The sequence below is a fragment of the Balaenoptera borealis genome, assembly GCF_965194805.1.
Source record: "Balaenoptera borealis genome assembly, chromosome: 8".
Taxonomy (NCBI): domain Eukaryota; kingdom Metazoa; phylum Chordata; class Mammalia; order Artiodactyla; family Balaenopteridae; genus Balaenoptera; species Balaenoptera borealis.
This window is the reverse complement of record NC_138865.1, coordinates 65,623,021-65,642,701: the sequence shown is the minus strand read 5'-3', so window position 1 is coordinate 65,642,701 and position 19,681 is coordinate 65,623,021. Positions and strand designations below refer to the sequence as shown.

Here is a 19,681-nt window from a genome sequence, read left to right as displayed (position 1 = left end):
TAGCCCAGCCACCCTGATTCTAAGGCAGCTTCTGATCAATTATGTCATTTTCCTTTAGCATGTCTACAGAAGGAAATAATCACTCTCTGCAACTGATTTGAAGCATCTTTCTATTAATCTCAACCCCTCCGCACCCTCAGAAAATACAGTGTGCCTTTTGTATTTTAATATTGATACCATGTAAATCTCTTTTAATTTGCAATAAAAATGGGAGCTCTTAAATACAGCTTTGCATTGATTTTTTTAGACCTACATAATTTCTTAGTTCTAATTGGAAATGATCTGAATTCACAGTGAGCCAATTGTTTTTTCAGTTTATTCATTTTGAGTGAACTTTGTCCATGAAGCTCTATTTCTAAATTTTTCTCCTGAAAAAGAATTGAATTTTATTTTAAGCGTTGCCGAGAAGTAACTGATAATATTGATATTTTGGCTTTAACACCCTTATTTAGTGTGGCATTGAGTGTTGCAATATTAATTTTTTACTAAGCACTTAAGTATGATTCTTTGAATTTTGTGGCTGGAATGATTGCATTTTGAAAGTACACTTAGACTTGCTTTCTTAGGAATCAATCTCACACTGTTAGTTTTAGGTTCCAGAGGAGTCCTAGACCTCCTTTTATTGATAAATAGAAGCTCTAAAAAAGCTAATGGAAATCTAACGAAGCAGCTGAGGTCAAATGCTATTTCATTGCTGGCTTTTATTTCACTAACTCTAATTACTAATTATTTCCTGGGATTTTCTTTTTAAACATGGTTTGTGAAGGTAAGGCTTATTCATCACGAACACAGAACACTCCAAGAGCATATTTTGCTTGGGATATGTATTTATACAACAAATGTGATTGTTTCAGTTAATTCTGTTTCCTTTTATGATTAGTGCTTTGAATATCTTGAGGGTAAGAAGAGGGTAGCCTGAAACACCTTGTATTCATTTTCATAAGGTATGTGTGAGAATTGTATGTGGTAGTTCTATTTTTTAAAGATTCTTCTTAAAAAGAGTGTCTGTCGATGGGTGAATGGATTAAAAAAAAGGTGGTGTGTGTGTGTAGATACACACACACAAACACACACACACATACGTACAATGAATATTATTCAGCCATAAAAAAGGAAAGAAATCCTGCCATTTGTGATAACATGGATGAACCTGGAGGGTATTATGCTTAGTGAAATAAGTCAGGGAAAGGCAAATACTGTATGCTCTTACTTCTATTGGAATCTAAAAAAAAACCTGAACTCATAGATACAGAGCATAGATTGGTGATTGCCAGGGGCGGGGGTGTTGGGTGAAATGGGTGAAGGTGGTCAAAGGGTACAAACTTCAGTTACAAGATGAATACGTTATGAGGATCTAGTATATAGCATGGTGACTGTAGTTAACAATGCTTTATTAGATACTTGAAAGTTGCCAACAGAGTAGATCTTAAGTGCTGTCACCACAGAGAGCAGAGTAGATCGTAAATGATTTAATCACAAAAGATAATTATGTGAGGTGATGGAAGTGTTAACGAACCTTATTGTGGTAATTATTTCTCAATATATAGATATATCAAATCATCACATTGAAGAACTTAAACTTATACAATATGTCAATTATATTTCAATAAAGCTGGGCAAAAAGAGGAACACTATATCATAGAGATAAGTATCAATTATTTAAATTTTGGAAGCAAAGGCATCTCAGCGATTATTTCATCCAGTCCCAGACCATAACTAAGTAAATAAGTTCATACATTAGAAGATTCTGTCAGCTTCAACTTGGGCTTGGTGGGTGAGAATGTACATAAGGCTGGAATCAATGTTCACAGACCAGCTGTCTTTTTATTTACCAATTCTAAAGCGTGGAAGTTGCTCCGGATCAAACTGCCCTGCTAGTTTTTAAGTAACTGGAGGCCAGAACTTTGTCTCATTTTTCTCTGTAACACCCCTAACACCTGGTATAGTGTTGGATCATTTCTGAACTTGCAGAGCCTTTATCTGTGACCTTGGTCTGTGACCTTCAGTGCTCTCACCATTTCCAGTTTTGGTTTAGTCCTCACTGTTTTTCATTTTGCTACTATTTCTTTACTTTAGCCACTTATGTCATCTAAAATAAGAAACAACAAGCTGTATTGCAGCTTTAGCTGCATGTGTTAGAGGGAGAGATTAGTTACAAATTTTGAATAACACCCTAACTTGGATTCTAGAATCCTAGCTCTGTGCTCAAATTCAAATGAAATGAAACAGTGAAATAATTCCCCACATACCTGTCTCTCCTGACATTCGGGTTGTATATCTCATAGTTCTAATTAAATATCATTGCTTTGTGCTTGTTTGTCCCATTTCAGTACTGCTTAGATAAATAGATCTGTATGAAAGCTATGTTTGCGTTTATGGCTTATAACCCAGCTTTATTAGAGTATTTTATTTTCAGCTCTGTTTGTTTCCAACCCTTTTGTGATTATGTAATTCATTTTGGAGCCATTTTTACTCCTTCATTATAGTAGCGCTTTAGAGTGCATTCCAAACATTACCAAGTTCTGTTTTTGGTGTTGAATGTCATTACTCTGATTCTAGAATGTGTTTCTTGCTATTTTGAGTCTTAATTTGAATCTAATCACTTTTGACCTAAATTACTAGAGTTTTGTGTCTAATCTGTTTATGGATTTCCATTTTATAATGACTACAAGTTACTGCTAATTAAAAACATAATGTAATATTCTCACTGTAAAAATACAGAATTTGTATTGCTTTCTTTCAGGTTTTTTTCTCTACCATTTTCTTTTTTTTTTTTTTTTAATTTTTATTTATTTATTTATTTATGGCTGTGTTGGGTCTTTGTTTCTGTGCGAGGGCTTTCTCTAGTTGTGGCAAGGGGGGGCCACTCTTCATCGCGGTGCGCGGGCCTCTCATTATCGCGGCCTCTCTTGTTGCGGAGCACAGGCTCCAGACGCGCAGGGTCAGTAATGGTGGCTCACGGGCCTAGTTGCTCCGCGGCATGTGGGATCTTCCCAGACCAGGGCTCGAACCCGTTTCCCCTGCATTGGCAGGCAGATTCTCAACCACTGCGCCACCAAGGAAGCCCCCCATTTTCTTTTTTATCCCTATTTTGAAAAATTGTTTTTGAGTCTGAGTATTTCTGTAAAATTCCTGAACTCTACTTTAGGGCTTCACTTCTAATTATGAAGGAGGATGTTAGTTAAATGTCTGGAAATGAACTGGTAATCTAAATACTTTTATTGTAAAAAATAATAATCTATGTGCTGAATACTCTGTAGAGTATTAAGAGGTTAATATGCTAATAAATCACAGGAGAATTTTCTATACTATCTTCTAAAGAATTTATAAATGGAATTCTAAAGAATAAAATATAAGCAGGTTAAGAGGTTAAAGAGGAATATGGATAAGATTTTCTCTTTTTAAAATTTAGGAATAATGTAGCTTTTTGGTGGTTGTTTCTTTGCAAGAAATTTGGATGTTTCTTTTGCGGTGGGGGTCACTGTGAGGTTTTGTTTTAGTGCCAAAATGGGAGTGAAAACTTCATGGGAAGACTGGTAGTTTAACATATGGGAAGTCACGTCATACTCAGGTTTATGACTCTGACAAATCTTGAGTTGCCAGTCTTCTGTCCAGGGTAGCATTAAGCCTGTACTGTAGGTTTTCATTGTCAGTGTGAAAAAGTCCAAATAAAGTATCATTTGTGCTGTGCCTTACTAGGGAGCTTTTTTAATCACCATATGTAATTCCTGGGGGGAAGGGAGGGGTAGACACAGTAGCTCACATACCTGTAATCTAAAATCTTAATTACAGGAAGATTTAAAAGCAACGTAATGAGAAGGTTCGACTAGAGATGTATATCTAAGACCTCTTCTCACCCTAAAATCCCTTGATTCTGTGTTGTTTTTTATTTCCATTTTGCCTTAATTAGTTTTCCTTAAGAATTGGGCACCTTCAAGAAATCTAAATTTATTCCTGTATTTCTTAACCTGGTCAGAGGTGATGAGTAACAGAAAAGTATAGGAATAGAAGTGACATTGGTAATTATTGGCTGGATCAGTGTAGTTTTTATGTGTTCAAGGAAACTTTCGTTGTTTTTTAAAAAGTGACTTTAAGGCCTTACTATAACTTTATCTACCTGATGTTCAGGAATCTGTGGCAATGCACATCTTCCTCGGGATTTCTTTTTATTTCAGTATATCCCTTTGCTCTTAATTTAGGAGTATTTGTTTAAATATTTTCGTTTCAAAGTAATGCAGTAAAATACACAGTTGTATATTATATTGTTGGGTGGATATTGTGCTATGAAAAGGTAGATTTTGAAATGGAAAATTAAAATAAAACACCTTAAAGGTTAGAATTTTCATTCTGTATAATGAAATACATGAACTAGGTAACTGTACACATTTATTATCTATTGAAGAGCATTTATTATACTCTGTAGAATAATAAAGTTGTACTATATATGTTTAACAAGTATAGCATTCTGTTTTTTTTTTTTTTTCAAAATGGTTTTAAGAAATCAAAACCCAAACATGAAATAGGTTTTCACCTTGGCCACCTATCTATTCACTGTTCTCTTTATTTTGCTTATTTGTTTTTTTTTTTAAATGGACTAACAGATATGAGCACAAGCTATACCTTGATAATCATTTGGAATTAGCGTCTTCTTTCCTCTTACAAAGAGTGGAATAAGCAATTGCAGTGATTAAAAATAAACATTTTGGTGCTGTTTATTTATTTTTATTTCTTGATTATAAATAAGTGGCATCTATAGATTGAGTAGTGGTTGCCATTCATGCCCTCCAAGGCTGCACATAGCTATTTTTTGGCTTTTGAAAGAAAGTGAAGTGTTTTCTCTACATGAATCATAGTCAGAAAGTTAAAATCTGGAAGTACCTGAGGTAGTGGTCTTTAAAAAACCCAACCCCACAGTGTTGCTAAAGCTTGTGAGCTATGTCATTTGTTGGAACACGTTTATCTGAACTCTTAATCTTTGGAATATACCTTAGTCTTTATTTTTTTTTAATTTATTTATTTTTATTTTTATTTATCTTTGGCTGCGTCAGGTCTTCGTTGCACGCGTGGGCTTTCTCTAGTTGCGGCGAGCGGGGCCTTCTCTTCGTTGCGGTGTGCAGGCTTCTCATTGCGGTGTCTTCTCTAGTTGGGGAGCCCGGGCTCTAGGCGTGCAGGCTTCAGTAGTTGTGGCTCGCGGGCTCTAGAGCACAAGCTCAGTAGTTGTGGCAAACGGGCTCAGTTGCTCTGCGGCATGTGGGATCTTCCCGGACCAGGGCTCGAACCCATGTCCCCTGCATTGGCAGGCTGATTCTTAACCACTGCGCCCCCAGGGAAGCCCATATACCTTAGTCTTAACTCCCTACTCTTAAGGCTCAAGTAAAAATGATCAACTTCTTGGAAAGTTGGTAACTCATCTTTGGGAACAATGAGGTCCCAATCCCTATAACTCTATGTACTCTGGCTAATAATGGAGGAAAGTGGTCTAATAGGTAGAGTCTGACTCCTACTTTGCATTGAGGCTGGTCCTATAGATAGGGGCGTGACTGATACGAAGCAACCCTAACCGCACTCTGTTACATCTGAAGGCAGTGCTTTCTCTTCTCTCTGACATGGGAATTCTCTTAGGGTAGAGATAATTAAGGAAAATGTATGTGGCTGAGGATTATGTTACCCTTATCGCATAATACAACCATTATATCTCCTCTCCAACTCCTCAAATAAAAATAGTGGTAGTGATAATAGATGTTAGAATTGCAAATCATTTGGCTCTTGGAAGTCTTGTGTTTTAAAAAAAGTAATAGTTTCATTTTAAAATGTTTGACCTACAGATTCAGAATAACGGCTGATTTAAATATAAACCAATGTAAGTAGCAAGGATAGAATTTTTCTAGCTTCCATAAAATTTAGTACTGGCAAAGACTAAAGAATTCTTCATCTATCTCAGAAATTTCATTTTAAAGATACTGAGCCAGGGGTTTGAGAGAGTAACTCCTTTGTCCAGGATCACCCCTGTATATGGTAAGAGAGCCTAGATTCATGGCAATACTCAGGCCTCTAGATTTTCAGGCCCACACTCTTTTTTTTTTTTTTTTTTTTACTCTTCTCAGTTACTTGTTTTTAGAGTGGAAAGAAGGCTGAACAACAGGCCTAATTCTGAGCAATGTATTTGAATGATTTTTGTTTGTTTACATTGAAAATAAAGTCAGCACTAATAGTGTAATTGGTCACATACTTAATATGGAATGATTAGTGTTATTGGGTGGTTGAGTTGAGCAGTGTCCTTACTCTTTCATATTGACTCTAGTTTCTGCCTGGAGGACCTTTCCCAGAGCTGGATAATCTCCTGAATCTAGTTTCCCAATTGACAACCAAGTTGGCATTTTTCTTTAACAAGGAGCTCTGACTTGGCTTTGTAGATCGGAGCCATTGATGTTTAGATCTGATTGGCTATGGCCTTGAGAGGTCGTGGTGGCACTCCCGCTCCCTGTGATGTGTTTTATGCTGTTGTTTTTTTTTTTATTCCATGGGATACTGTCAAGACCAGGTGGTGAGAGGCTGTCAGTCTGAAAGGCTGACTTTGATCCTCAGACACAGTAAAACTAGTAGAAAAAGGAAGGCTGTATTCTTGTTAAATGCCATGACTGTATGTAGCCAAGTGTTTGCTTGTGCCATTTCTCCTCTCCAGTGAGGTGTCCCTGGAAGCTGCTAGCCAGACCACACTCTCCCATCTGAGGTGACGCATTTGAGTTCAGAATTACCTTTTCCCTCCTGAGGAGGCAGATTTTTCTGAACAGCTGCAGACTTAAACAACCTTGGCTCACAAAGGCCAGGGTGGTAATAATTATTTTACTTTAAGCAAACAGAACAGCACATTTGAGGATATCAATTATCCTGACAGCATAGCTATGATGTGGAGGCCTTTCTGTTAGGGAACTGCTTACAGGCTAAAAAAGTCACAAATCTTTTTTTTTTTTTTTTTTTCTGTTCATTCTTCTCCCTTTTGCTCAATAGACACAATCCCTCCGTACCCCACTTTGGTAATGGAGAGAGAGAAAGAGAAATCTACAGAGCTTATTGTAAGTGGAACTATATTCATAAATAGCTTCTTGATTGAGAACAAATGCCTCGTTAATCTTAAGTGCTTCAACCAGAGAGCACAAGTAAAGTCAGGAAGAATAATGACTGACATTATGGGGAGCATAGCATACCGCAGTGCACACCGGGATGTGCATGCCCGGAGGTCACTGGGCTAAAAGGCACATCTCCTTAGCAATGAGGAAAGAGATCCCTAGGAGGCGTGGAGGGGGAAAAAAAAAAAGTGCAGTGCAGGCGTTTCTCATGAACGGCAAAAACTAGCCCAGTGGCAGGATGAAGAAATCATGTACTTTGTTATTTGCTATCGAAGGTCATGCTGGGAAGAAAGAATAAACCAGCTGGGTTTTTATTTGAAAGCCAAATGTTGTACAGTTTTAACAAAGTTCAATTTGAAGTACTTTGCTTAGGATCCTGGAAATACTATTATGTAAATGCCATGAAGTTCCATGTAGATTACCTCTGACCAGTCTTAAATTATAGAGGTGCTTCTCCTTGCTATCGAGCATATGCCTGGCTTGCTCTCACATAGGTGCTCTGCAAACCTCAAAGTAGTTTTTATACTGCTGTAAGGAATGGCATTAGAAAGATAAATGGTTGGGGGGATGTAATTTGAAACAGAGAGTATGATTTCCTCTTCTTTTATCGTCCTTTCATACAAATGGCTGTATGATAGTATTTAAACTGTTAAAATGTAGTGAGAACATCTCCCCCCCCTCCCCGCCGCCGGCATGTCTACATCCTAATCCCTGGAACCTGTATGTTATGTTGCATGAAAAGGGAATTATGGTAGCAGATAGCATTAAGGTTGCTAATCAGCTGGCTTTACAAATAGGGATATTATTCTGTTTACCTGGGTGCATTCAGTGCAATCAGAAGGGTCCTTAAATGAGGAAGAGGGTGGCAGAAAAGGTCAGAGTAATGTGATGTGAGAAGTGCTTGGCCTGCTGTTGCTGGCTTTGAAGATGGAGGAGGAGGGCCTAGGACCAAGGCACGTGGGCTCCCCTAAAAGCTGCAGAGGGCAAAGAAATAGATTCTCCCTGAGAGCCTCCAGAAGAGAGTGACCTGCTGACACCTTGATTTTAGCCCAGTGAGACCCATTTTGGAATTCTGACCTACTGAACTGTACATATTTATGTTGTTTTAAGCCATTGTATTTGAGGTAATTTGTTATTGCAGTAACAGAGAACTAAAGGGTGTACAATAGAAAGACAGCCTTTTGAAAGGGTAATTAGTTTTCACTCTTAACCATTCGGCATTCCACTAGGTGTGTTGTATTTTCAGTGTCATCTTTCATTTTCAGGCATCTTTCTCTGACTACCTTCTGTCTGTCTAGCCCACACCCTCTGGTTCTGGGACTCCAGCAATCCTTTCACCTCACTGTGACGTATGATTCAATAATGCTCCCGACTTTTCAGTCTCTCCCTCCCCTCATGTCCTTACTTCTGTTTAAGCTGCTATATTTCCTTGCGCATACTCTCAGCTCCCTTGCCACTCTCTGACTTTGTTACTCTTCCTTGGTATAACTCAACCCTGGTAAATCCAACTATCTATCTGCTCTGTACCTGCACCTCTGTAGCTGAGTATGGCTGTGGAGAAACACCCAATATGCAGATTGCTCTTGCTTTCAGTTTGTAACTGGAGGTTGGTCCTCAACGGTGTGGGTAATTCATGTTGCATTCCCATCACTCGTTCACTCTACTACTCTCCTGATTGACAGTTTCGTATCTTCTTTCTCCTCAAGCTTCCCCATCTTCCCCATCCTCACCCTCACCTCATGAAGTCTCTTCATATTCATGGAGAAATGGGAAGACACCAGTAGAGATCTTAATGTTTCTACCTGCTTCATATCTATAATATCTCTTCTCCTAAGGCTATCCGCTCTCTTATACACAGGATCATAGTTACAGTAATTCATCCCTTTCTCGCCCACATCCCTTCTCCAGATGATTCTCATTATCATCCACACAGTCTGTTATTTTTTCCATCTTCAAGTAAACCAAAAAACCCTCTCTTGATCTTTCTTCCCACTAGCTCCCACTCTATTCCTCCACGCCCCTATATATATAGTAAAACTCTTGAAAAGACTTATCTTTATTCACTCTCTCCAACCCTTCTCCCCCACTTCTCTCTTAAATTTATTCCAGTCATAGGCTTTGCCCCACTTTTTCTTAGAAACTTCTGTTGATCACTGTCTCCTGTTTGAAGCAGTCCTCACTTGGCTTCCAGGATCCTGCACTCTCCTGCTTTTCCTCTCACTCCCCAGAGTTCAAAATGTGGGCCTCTTTTCTACACTAACCCATTTGGTAACCTCATCCCATCTCATAGCTTTAATGGTTGTAAACAGCATCTAGTCATTGATGGCTTGGGCATCTCTAGTCCAGCTCAGTCTCACCCTTGTGGCCAACTTTATGACAGCATCTCCTCTAGCATGTCCAATAGCTCAAATTCACCCTGTCCTGAACTGAATTCTAGATATGCTGCAGGCTTCCTTATCTCCAGGCCTTCCAGCTGCTGAGGCCAAGAACTTTAGAGTTAGATTTGATGCTTTCTCTTTCTCATACCTCACATCTGTCTGACAGTAGATCCTGTCTTGTCTACTTTTAAAATGAGTCTAGCATCCTGTCCACTTCTTAGTCACCTCGGCTGACATAATCCAGACTAATCTGCTCATTACCTCTCTCCTGGATATGGTAGTAACCTGCTAACTTCTCTTCACCCTTCTGCCCTTGAGCCTTTATTGTCTGTCAACACAGCAATTGGGATGATCTGATTAAAATATAAGTCAGGTTCTATGTCCTTGGTGCATTCAAACCTTACAGTGGCTTCAGGCCATCGACTTTTTTTCATGGCTTATGAAACCTTACCAGATATTCTGTCTCTTACTTTCTGATAACTTTCCTATTAGAAAAGGCCAGGATCTGCTGCCATCACCTTTCCCTAGAGAACTCCATGGCCCACTCCCAAGTGCTTAACATCCTTTACCTTAAATAATCTACTGATTTAGTTTGTCTTCTCTCCTAGCCAGAGTGTATCTTTGTCATTCATTGCTGTTGCCCAGTGTCTAGGACACAGCATGGTGATTCACCAATATCTGTTGAATGAATATATATTTTCACTTATAATACAAATTAAGTGTGAGCATCTAAATTAGGGAACTCACTTGCTGGTATAAAATTTATTGGACCCTGTGAAATTTCCATTCAGAAGATTACTGCAGGAAACTTGTCATTCAATTTCCTAATCACTCAGAATTCTTGCCAGCCCCATCCTAACATGAGATTCCATCCTCTCTCCAACCTTGGTAACTGAGCCCCATCTCCAGAAATTGTTCTTCCATGTTTTGTTGATCAGCACTTTGTAAGCTAGTTTTCCGTTAATGTGATTAATTAGTCTTTGTTTTCCCAGCTCAGACATCCCTATTTTATGGTTTTGCATTTCTGTTATGAACACGTCAGATAAATAAGGCTGTGGGGAGGTACTTCAATCTTGTAATTTTTCTATAGCACTGAAAATTGGCTTTAGTGTCACTTATGGATATGTCAGCTAAAATGAGAGCTCCTTACAAGGCAGCTTGAGAATGTTGGTATTGACATTTCTTTAATTGATGTTTTATAGAAGAGCCATTGGAACATGATTTCCCTCTAGGACAAATAACAAACAACTATGATAGCCATATTCTAACAATGCCCTTCTCACCATTGTTGTTAACGTTGTGTCAGCACTTTGATTATAAACACTCTTTTTCAGTTTAATAACTGAGCTGTAAAGAAATCATTCAGTGTTGTAAATTGGTATACTAGCTGTTCATCTCAGCGGTGATTTTTTATGAAACCAAATATTAAAAGTGACTTGGTATTGCTAAAAGGGGATTTTGTGAATGGTATTAGGTGAGGGAAAGGGACCTAAGTAGGAAAGGTGCAATGTCCAGAATATGATCTCAATTTATACTTTTTCATTCAGCTTTTAGCTGCCCTGGGGGTGGGTTACACAACAGAATGGCTCTTTAGATGCTGTCCTTGGGAGCCAGGAATAACAGCTGCTCATAGAGTAATCATTTTGTAACAGGCATTTCAGCATTTTTTTGTTTTGTTTTAGGAAACATTAGTTGACTAGCAATATATCTAAATCTTTATAATAGTGAGTCATTTTACCCTGGGTGTTATTGTTTCTAGAAGAGGCATGCTCATAAACATAAGATAAAAAAAGCCTGGCAATGAGTGTTCACTATGGAATTTTATTTATTTGTTTTGTTCTGCAAGGCTGAACAATTTTGGTATCTCCTCAAGTTAGGTTGGAAAGAAGTTTCCATACACTGAAAGACTCTAGTAGAAATCACAGATGCCCGTTTAAAATTTTCATTTAAGTAAAAAAAAATTTAGGAAAAAAAGATAAACCTCCATGATTACATTAATTTTAAATTACACATATTTGATGGAAGAAGGTTTCTTTTTGAATTTTTGAATTTTATTTTATTTATGTTTTAATACAGCAGGTTCTAATTAATTATCCATTTTATACATATTAGTGTATATATGTCAATCCCAATCTCCCAATTCATCCCACCACCACCATCACTTTCCCCCCTTTGTGTCCATACGTTTGTTCTCTACATCTGTTTCTATTTCTGCCCTGCAAACCGGTTCATCTGTACCATTTTTCTAGGTTCCACATATATGCGTAAATATACGATATTTGTTTTTCTCTTTCTGTCATACAGAGTGAAGTAAGTCAGAAAGAGAAAAATATCGTATATTAACGCATATATGTGGAACCTAGAAAAATGGTACAGATGGAAGAAGGTTTAATTTCTTTGTGTGTCTGTGAGTTTTCTTTTTTTAATGTAAGAGTAATAAGTATCGTTAGGAAGGTCTCCCATTCCCAACATTCTCAGATTCTCAAATCTCATTTTTTTTTTACAGAAAATTACTCATACTGTTTAGTCAATCAGCCTTTCAGATCTTTTCTGTGCGTAAACTAATGCTATATTTTGTTGTTCTTGGGAGACCCAAATGGTGTCAGTTTATTTAAACATGCCTTAGTGTTTTCACTTAATATTTCATTGTGTAATTCTTAGTAATTCAGTAATTTTTGGATTTACCATATCTTTTTCATCACTATTTTAAATTTCAAACCTGAATCTAATTAAAAAATTCAGACATTACAAATAAAATCTAAGTAACTGACAATTCCAGTTCCTCCCAGAGGTAACTGTTTTCTCTATTATGAACAGAAATGAAATGATAGTCATTGTATATTCCTACTTCTGCATAGATGTAAATGTTTAGCTAAGATAGATTCTAAGAAGGTGAATTGCTTGTCGTAATTTATGTACATTTAAAATTTTGATTGATAATGCCGAATTCCTCTCCACAGCCACCGTAACAACTCACATACCCCTAGACTATAGATATTCTGATTTAAAAATCTGAGGTTAACACTCATTATTTCATTTTTCATTTTCTTTATTCTTGAAATTGTGTATCTTTCATGTATTTATTGGCAATGAAGAGTCTTTGAATTTTCTGCCTATTTTTCAAAAGTGTGGCTTTGTAAAAATTATTTTTTGGATAACAATTTTTGGTTTTTTATTGTAAATTTTTAATCTTATTTTATATTAATTTATATAGTATTTTATCCTTTAGAATTTAAAAATTTTGATGTAGTCAAACTTTATTAAAGTTTTCTACATGCCTTTTGTTTTTTAAATGTTATATCAAGAAGTCATATTTATCCTAAATTCATCAATGTATTTGCCTAAAATTTCTTTTAATACTTCTGTAGTTCTGCTTTGTTTTTGAGTTTAGGTCTGTAAATCAATTGGAATTTATTTTTATGAATCAGAAATACATACACACACATTCAATTGAATTCATTTTTGAATAGTTTGTGGTATTAATTTTTGGTTATTTATCCAGCTCTAACTTTCTGTTTTCTAATTTTCTCTTCAACCAAGAGTAGTCTGCTGTTTAACATATCACTAAGTTTTTAATTTCAGGTTTTTTTTTTTTGGTTATAGAATTTTTATATTGTTTTTAAAAATCTGATTTGTTATTTATTTATAGTCTCTCACTTACATTCCTAATACCCATATTTAATTTTTAAACATATTAAAATGCTTATTTTACACCTTATATCTGAGCTCAATGTGCATCTAATTCTACTGTCTTTTTTTTTTTTGCTTATGTAACCATATTTTCTTGGATGTTTTTTGAGTTTTTATTGTGAGCTTATATTCCTTTGAACTTAATATTTGGGAATTTCTTGAGGGCTTTGTTATAGGTGGTTGCTGAAAATTACAGTTTTCATTTTTATATTATCAAAATCCACCTTCCAATAATATCATCCTACTTCATGAACAGTGTAAGAACCTTACAACAATATAATTTGATTAACTTCCCTTCTGTTTGTGGTCTTATCTTACATTTTACTTCTGCATAGACTCCACTCTGTAGTATCGTTATTTTTGTGTGAAACAATCAAGTTTTTAAATGAAACCTGTATAGTCTCTCTGTCTCTCTCTCTTGCTCTCTTTGTTTGTATGTGTGTGTTTTGAAGATACTGAAGCTTTATTTTATATTTACCCGTTTTAGGTGTTCTTCATTCTTTCCTGCCACTTCATGGTTCAGGCTGGTGTCATTTTCCTTCATTCTGAAGATTTTTTTTTAGTGGTTGTTATAGTGTATATTCATTCTCATAGATTTTTGTCTCTATGAGATTATTTTTATCTTCATTTTCAAAGGTTATTTTCCTTGAAAATAGAATTTCAGGTTGCCAGCTTTTTTCTTTCAGTATTTTATGGATATTGTTCCATTGTCATTTTCCTCCAATGTTTCTGGGTGGATTTTTAGGTGGAATTTATATGGTTGTTTACTAAATGTGTCTTTTTCCTCTGCTTTTAAGATATGTTCTTCATATTTGGTTTTCAGAGTTCTGACTGTTAAGTATTTAGATATGTTTCCTTTGTAGTCATCTGCTTGTGGTTTGCTGGGCATCTTGGATCTATGGGTTGATGTCTTCTATCAACTTTGGAAAGTTCTCTGCCTTTATCTCTTCAAATATTTCTTATCATCCATTCTTTCTTCCCTGTTCTTCTTGGACTCCAATTATACATAAATTGAATTGGTTGTTATTTTCCCTTAGATCTCTGTTAATTCTTATAACTACTTTTTTCCTTATATTTCCTATTCATGTCTTTAAATTAATTGAGCTTTTACTCTGCCAATTTCCAGTCTGCTTTGAAATCTGTCTATTGAATTCAACATTTCTAATGTCATATTTTTTCATTTCTACCATTTTAATTTGTTTTTAAATTAATTTCTATGACTTTGCTAAAATTTTCCTATTTCTTCACATATGTTGTCTGTTCTTTTCATTAGATCCTTTAGCAATTCAAACATACAAATTTTAAACTCTTCATCTGATAATTCCAATATCTTGTCTATCTTGTGTCTGATTTTATTGATTATTTCCTTTCTTGATCATAAGTCATATCTTCTTGCTTTTTAGTGTACCTTGTACTTTTTTTTTTGATTGTTTGGTGGACATTTTATCTGTAGCAAATGAAGTTAATATTATTATTTCCAAAAAGAGTGTGACCCTTTGTATGTCAGATTTCTGGAGTAGAAGCGAAGTGAACCTGATTGCACCTGAGTGGGGTCTGGGCTTTTTTGCAGCTTTTGTTTGATTCAGTCTGCTCTGATGTCAGGTGTTTTGAGGGTGGGATTAGGACTTCTGCCTTTAGCAGTGTCTGTTTCTGAGACTATGGAGACTCTAGCATTTGTCTGGTTTCCATAGCTGGATTGGCAGCTTTTAAAACTAGGAAAGATTTCTCTTTGCTTTAGAGCCCAGCTACCTGGATTTTGGGTTCCTGGAGAGTTTTCTTTTCTCTCTACTTCTTTGTCTTGCTTTTCGTACCTCAAGAGAATTATAATGACAGATCCATATTTTATTCCCTGCTAAATTACTATACCCAGCTCATCCATTGACAATGTTATAGTGGTCTGGAACCACAATTAACCTTTCACATATTTAACTACTGTTCTTCTTGTATTGATTGTGTGTTTATGAATTGCTTTATATTTATAAACTCATTTAGGGAAGTAGTAGTTTTTTCCTCTTTTATAGGTAAGATATCTGAGGGGTAGGGGGTAGGTAAGTAACTGACCAAAGGTCATATCACTAGTAAATGGCAGAACTGTGATTTGAACCTTGGCCATCTGCACTTTGTTAAGCACCCGGATATGGCTGGCTCCCTAGTTTTACTGTTCTTCCTCTCATTTAAATTGGATTCATTTAGCCTGAGGTTTGATTGCACAGACCAACTAAAACACTGCTTTTGCCTGAAATGGTATCATTTTTGAAGGATGAAGTGGAGATAAATTTAATATCATACCAATGAGAAGTTTTATTATTAGCTAGGTTAATGAAACAAATGGGAACACAGATTGTTATGTAATATATGCTGCTTGGTAACAATTTTTTATGATATGAGTTCTTTTGAGGGGATTAGTTTAAAAAATGAATTCTTAGTTACTTATAGAAATGAGGAAATGGGGACTTGGTTATGCCCTTTGTCATTATTTTCTTCATAGTATGTTTAAATACACACAGGTCTTCACCCCTTCTCAGTTGTGAGCTTCCCAGGGCAGGTACAGTTTCCTGTTTATTTTGTCTCTCTACCTTGTGCCTTGCCTTGTACATAGGGGCAGAAGATGCTGGAGAAAAAAGCATGGACATGTGGTCAGGAAGGGCTGAGCTTGAACCCAGTTGCTCCTTTTGCTAGTTTGTTAGGGGTTGGAAAACTACAACCTGTGGGTCTAAGCCGGCTCACTGCCTATTTTTGTAAATAGCATTGTTATTGGGATACAGCCACATCCATTTGTTTACATATTGTCCTACAATGGCAGAGTTGATTAGTTGCAGTAACTCTGTAGTTGTGCAAAGCCTAAGTTAGTGAATATTTGACCATTTACAGAAGAAGTTTGATTACCCCTGGATTGGATGATTTTATCAAGTAACTCAATCTCTTGCATCTTAGTTTCCTCATCTATGAAGTGTGATATTAGTTACCTAATAAGTTCATGTTAAGGAAGGGAGGTGAAGTACATGATGTTTCTGGCATGGTATCTGGAATGAATTAGGCCTTTAATATAGTCTCTGTTCTTCTGATGGAAGAATTTTTATTACTGATAACCAAATCAATGATTTAATGCCCTGAAGGACACTATCACTTCCTACTTTCTCATTCAATTCTTTCACTGAATTTGAAGATGATCAGTACTTAGTACAATTAGTATATTTGGTAGGTGCCAGCCTTTCTGTATATCACATTGTATACAACCTTTCTGTATATCAATCTGTGTATCTGTACAGATTCTTAAGAAAACTTTGGCTACTTTTCAGGTAAGGGTTAATCTATTAAATTTTTTTGTTTTCTGACAATAAAGTACTACTTAGACAAAGGAAAGAAAGGTTAAAAATTGTCCTATCTGATATTGTCTTCTACTGAGCTATGAACATAGGCATTTAGTTCAAATTAATTTACAAATGAATGACTTGACAGGTTGACATCTTTGTGTTTCTATCAGACCAGCTAGTTTCACCCATATGAGTGATGGTGAGTCAAAAAAACTGATGTAACTGGACATGACTTTTTTCTTTCCTAGTTATTTTTTCCAAATTAAGGGAATCAAATAGAAACTATGATATCATATAATATCATGTAAATCAAAATTACTTGGCCATGAATATTTTTGTACTTTACTAAGAAATATGATTTCTCACTCAAGTAAATCATGGCAAAAATAACTATGTCAAATCACTGTTTCTTTTTTCTTTTTTTTTTTTTGCAGAATTTTAAAGTTTTATTTCTTTGTAAAATACTTACCAAGAGTTTAAACAGTGCTTGCATTCTTCTCATTGTATAACTTATTATTATTTTTTAAATAGATCTTTATTGGAGTATAACTGCTTCACAATACTGTGTTAGTTTCTGTTGCACAGCAGAGCGTATCAGCCGTATGCATACACATGTCCCCATATCCCCTCCCTCTTGAGCCTCCCTCCTATCCTCCCTACCCCACCCCTCTAGGTCATCACAAAGCACCGAGCCGAGCCGATCTCCCTGTGCTATGCTGCTGCTTCCCACCAGCCAACTATTTTACATTTGGTAGTGTATATATGTCCATGCCACTCTCACTTCGCCCGTTTCTTAACTCCATGTTAAGTCACTGGAGCCTGAAGCTTTCTTTCCTTAGTACACCACCAATATGTGAAAATGGTCTTGGCAATTTTGTGATGCTTTGGTGGTTTTCAAGATTTTCGCTCTGCCCTGTTTTGCCATATTTTCTCATTTATTTAACAAATTAATATGGAGGGTACACTCTCTATTGGCTGTCGTGATAGAGAAAGAGTCACCTAACATATTCTCCCAGCACTCATTGAGCTAACAGTTTAGTGAAGACAGCAGAAGGGATTCAACAAATAGTAAACAAGAGTAACGAGAGGGAAGTAACTGAGCAGGGGATAAGGAGAGCCCTCTTTGAGAAATCAACATTTAGGTTGAAATGTCATGGATGTGTTCAGTTTAATGAAGAACGGAGCAGCGTGTGTCTGGTGTGTTTGGGGTCAGAGGGAAACTCATGGAAGGTGGGATTGACAGAATTCAATTGATTGGACCTAGGTTGAGAGGAAAATTATGTCTTAAAGCCTGAGCTAGACTGGATGGTTGATGCCACTGCTGGGAAACTGGCTTGGGAAGAAGACATGAGCTCAGTGTTGCACGTGTATTCGAGATGCTAGTGGAGCTATCAGTGAGACATGTCAGGAGACATGTTTGAGTCAGCGGCCTTTTGGGAATCAGGGGAGTAGATCAAATGCCTAGCAAACAGGTGTGGAGAGAAGAGTGAATAGGCCCTGCTACAGAAATGATAGTGTTTAAGGAGCATGAAAGAGATGCCTGTAAAGGAAGCTGAGTATCAACTAGAGATGGAGAAGGACAATGAGGAGAGTGTCGGGTCATAGAAACCACAGGGAGAAACTGTTTCAGGCACAGTTGCCAATGTTGAATGCTGCTAAGAGGTCAGGCGAACCAAGGACTTGAAATATCCATTAGATTTGGTGACATGGAGGTCGCTTGTGACCCTAGAAAGAACAAGTTTCATGTTGTGGCAGGCGGGAGTCTTCTCAGCTCCACTTAACATCTTGAGTCTACAGATTCCACTTCAGAGGCTGTTTCCTTCTGTTATATTTGGCTCTGCAGCACGTGTACCTGTTCATGATCCTAATTAGGTGCATGGAAGCAGCTTCCATGCTGCTTTGCTATGTTTAATTCTGCTCACTCGTCCCTTTAGGCGTCTTCTCACCACTAGTTTCATTAATCAGACATCTAATTCTCTCAGTGTCTGCGCTCCTCACCGTCCACAGCTCTCCTTTCCTGCATTCCCACTTCTGTATTAACATCTCTTTATGCTAGTTTCAGTGAAAACATTTGACCTCCTGTTTTGTTTTCATTTTCATCCTCTCTCTGTAGAAAGTGTGTTAAATTACTGAAAAAAAATCAGTAACATTTTATGAAATTGTTATTGAATAATTTGGATATTATTGAATAATGTGAATGATTGGATTTCTCATTTTCAGTATTTGGATTGTGAAATTTTCCTTTCGTTGTGTGTTTCATCAAAACCAGTCCTTTCAAAGGCCGCTGGAATACGGCTTTGCAATAGAGAATGTTCTCCATCAAATCATCTTCTTGAGCTGGGTTTATAATGGATTCAAATGGATATACACAGGGCAGCTTTTGCTACTCTGAACCTTTAATAATCACCAGGGAAATTTCAAATAGGTGTGCAGAGACTCTCCAGACAAGTAAAACCATTGAATATTTCTAGTCTTTTTGCCTTTTTTGCTGCCTATCAAGAGTTCTACAGATATGTTAATCCTCCTCAGTGGTTTTGGTGGTGTTCTCAGAAAAAGAAAAGCTGTGGAGTATGACACCCCATTATTAATAGCAGATAAGTTAGAGGGATTCCCTGTAAAGCTGAGCAAAGCTGTCAAAATCAGTTAAGGGAGATCACCTTAAAGAACAGATAAAGAATTTTTTTTAAAATTAATTAATTAATTAATTAATTTATTTTTGGCTGTGTTGGGTCTTCGTTTCTGTGTGCGGGCTTTCTCCAGTTGCGGCGAGCGGGGGCCACTCTTCATGGCGGTGCGCTGGCCTCTCACTGTCGCGGCCTCTCCCGTTGCGGAGCACAGGCTCCAGACGCGCAGGCTCAGTAGTTGTGGCTCCCGGGCTTAGTTGCTCCACGGCATGTGGGATCTTCCCAGACCAGGGCTCGAACCCGTGTCCCCTGCATTGGCAGGCAGATTCTCAACCACTGCACCACCAGGGAAGCCCAAGAAATTTTATATAGACAGCTTGGAGGAAAAAAAAAACCCACAAAATAACCTGTAACTATTGAAAAAAAACCCCAGACTATTAGTGCAGTAAATTGGGAGGACAAGCTTGAGGTTGAAAATAAAAAATTTACTTAGGTATTTAATTAAAAATTCTAGGTCAACAAAAGGCATTGCATTACTTTCTGGCCCT

The 19,681-nt window shown here is 36.9% G+C and overlaps 1 protein-coding gene across 11 annotated transcripts in view; it reads left to right on the top strand.

The window, feature by feature from the left end:
- KDM4C (lysine demethylase 4C) overlaps positions 1-19,681 on the top strand; it is a 443,948-nt gene that overhangs the window by 272,527 nt on the left and 151,740 nt on the right. The window contains exon 16 of one of the 11 annotated variants that reach the window (XM_082404360.1): positions 59-3,982. The exons of the other annotated variants lie outside the window; for them this stretch is intronic. Coding sequence (XP_082260486.1) covers positions 59-79 — 21 coding nt within the window. The 3' untranslated portion in view covers positions 80-3,982. Of the gene's footprint in view, positions 1-58; positions 3,983-19,681 lie in introns of those variants that run through there. 11 annotated transcript variants of the gene reach the window in all.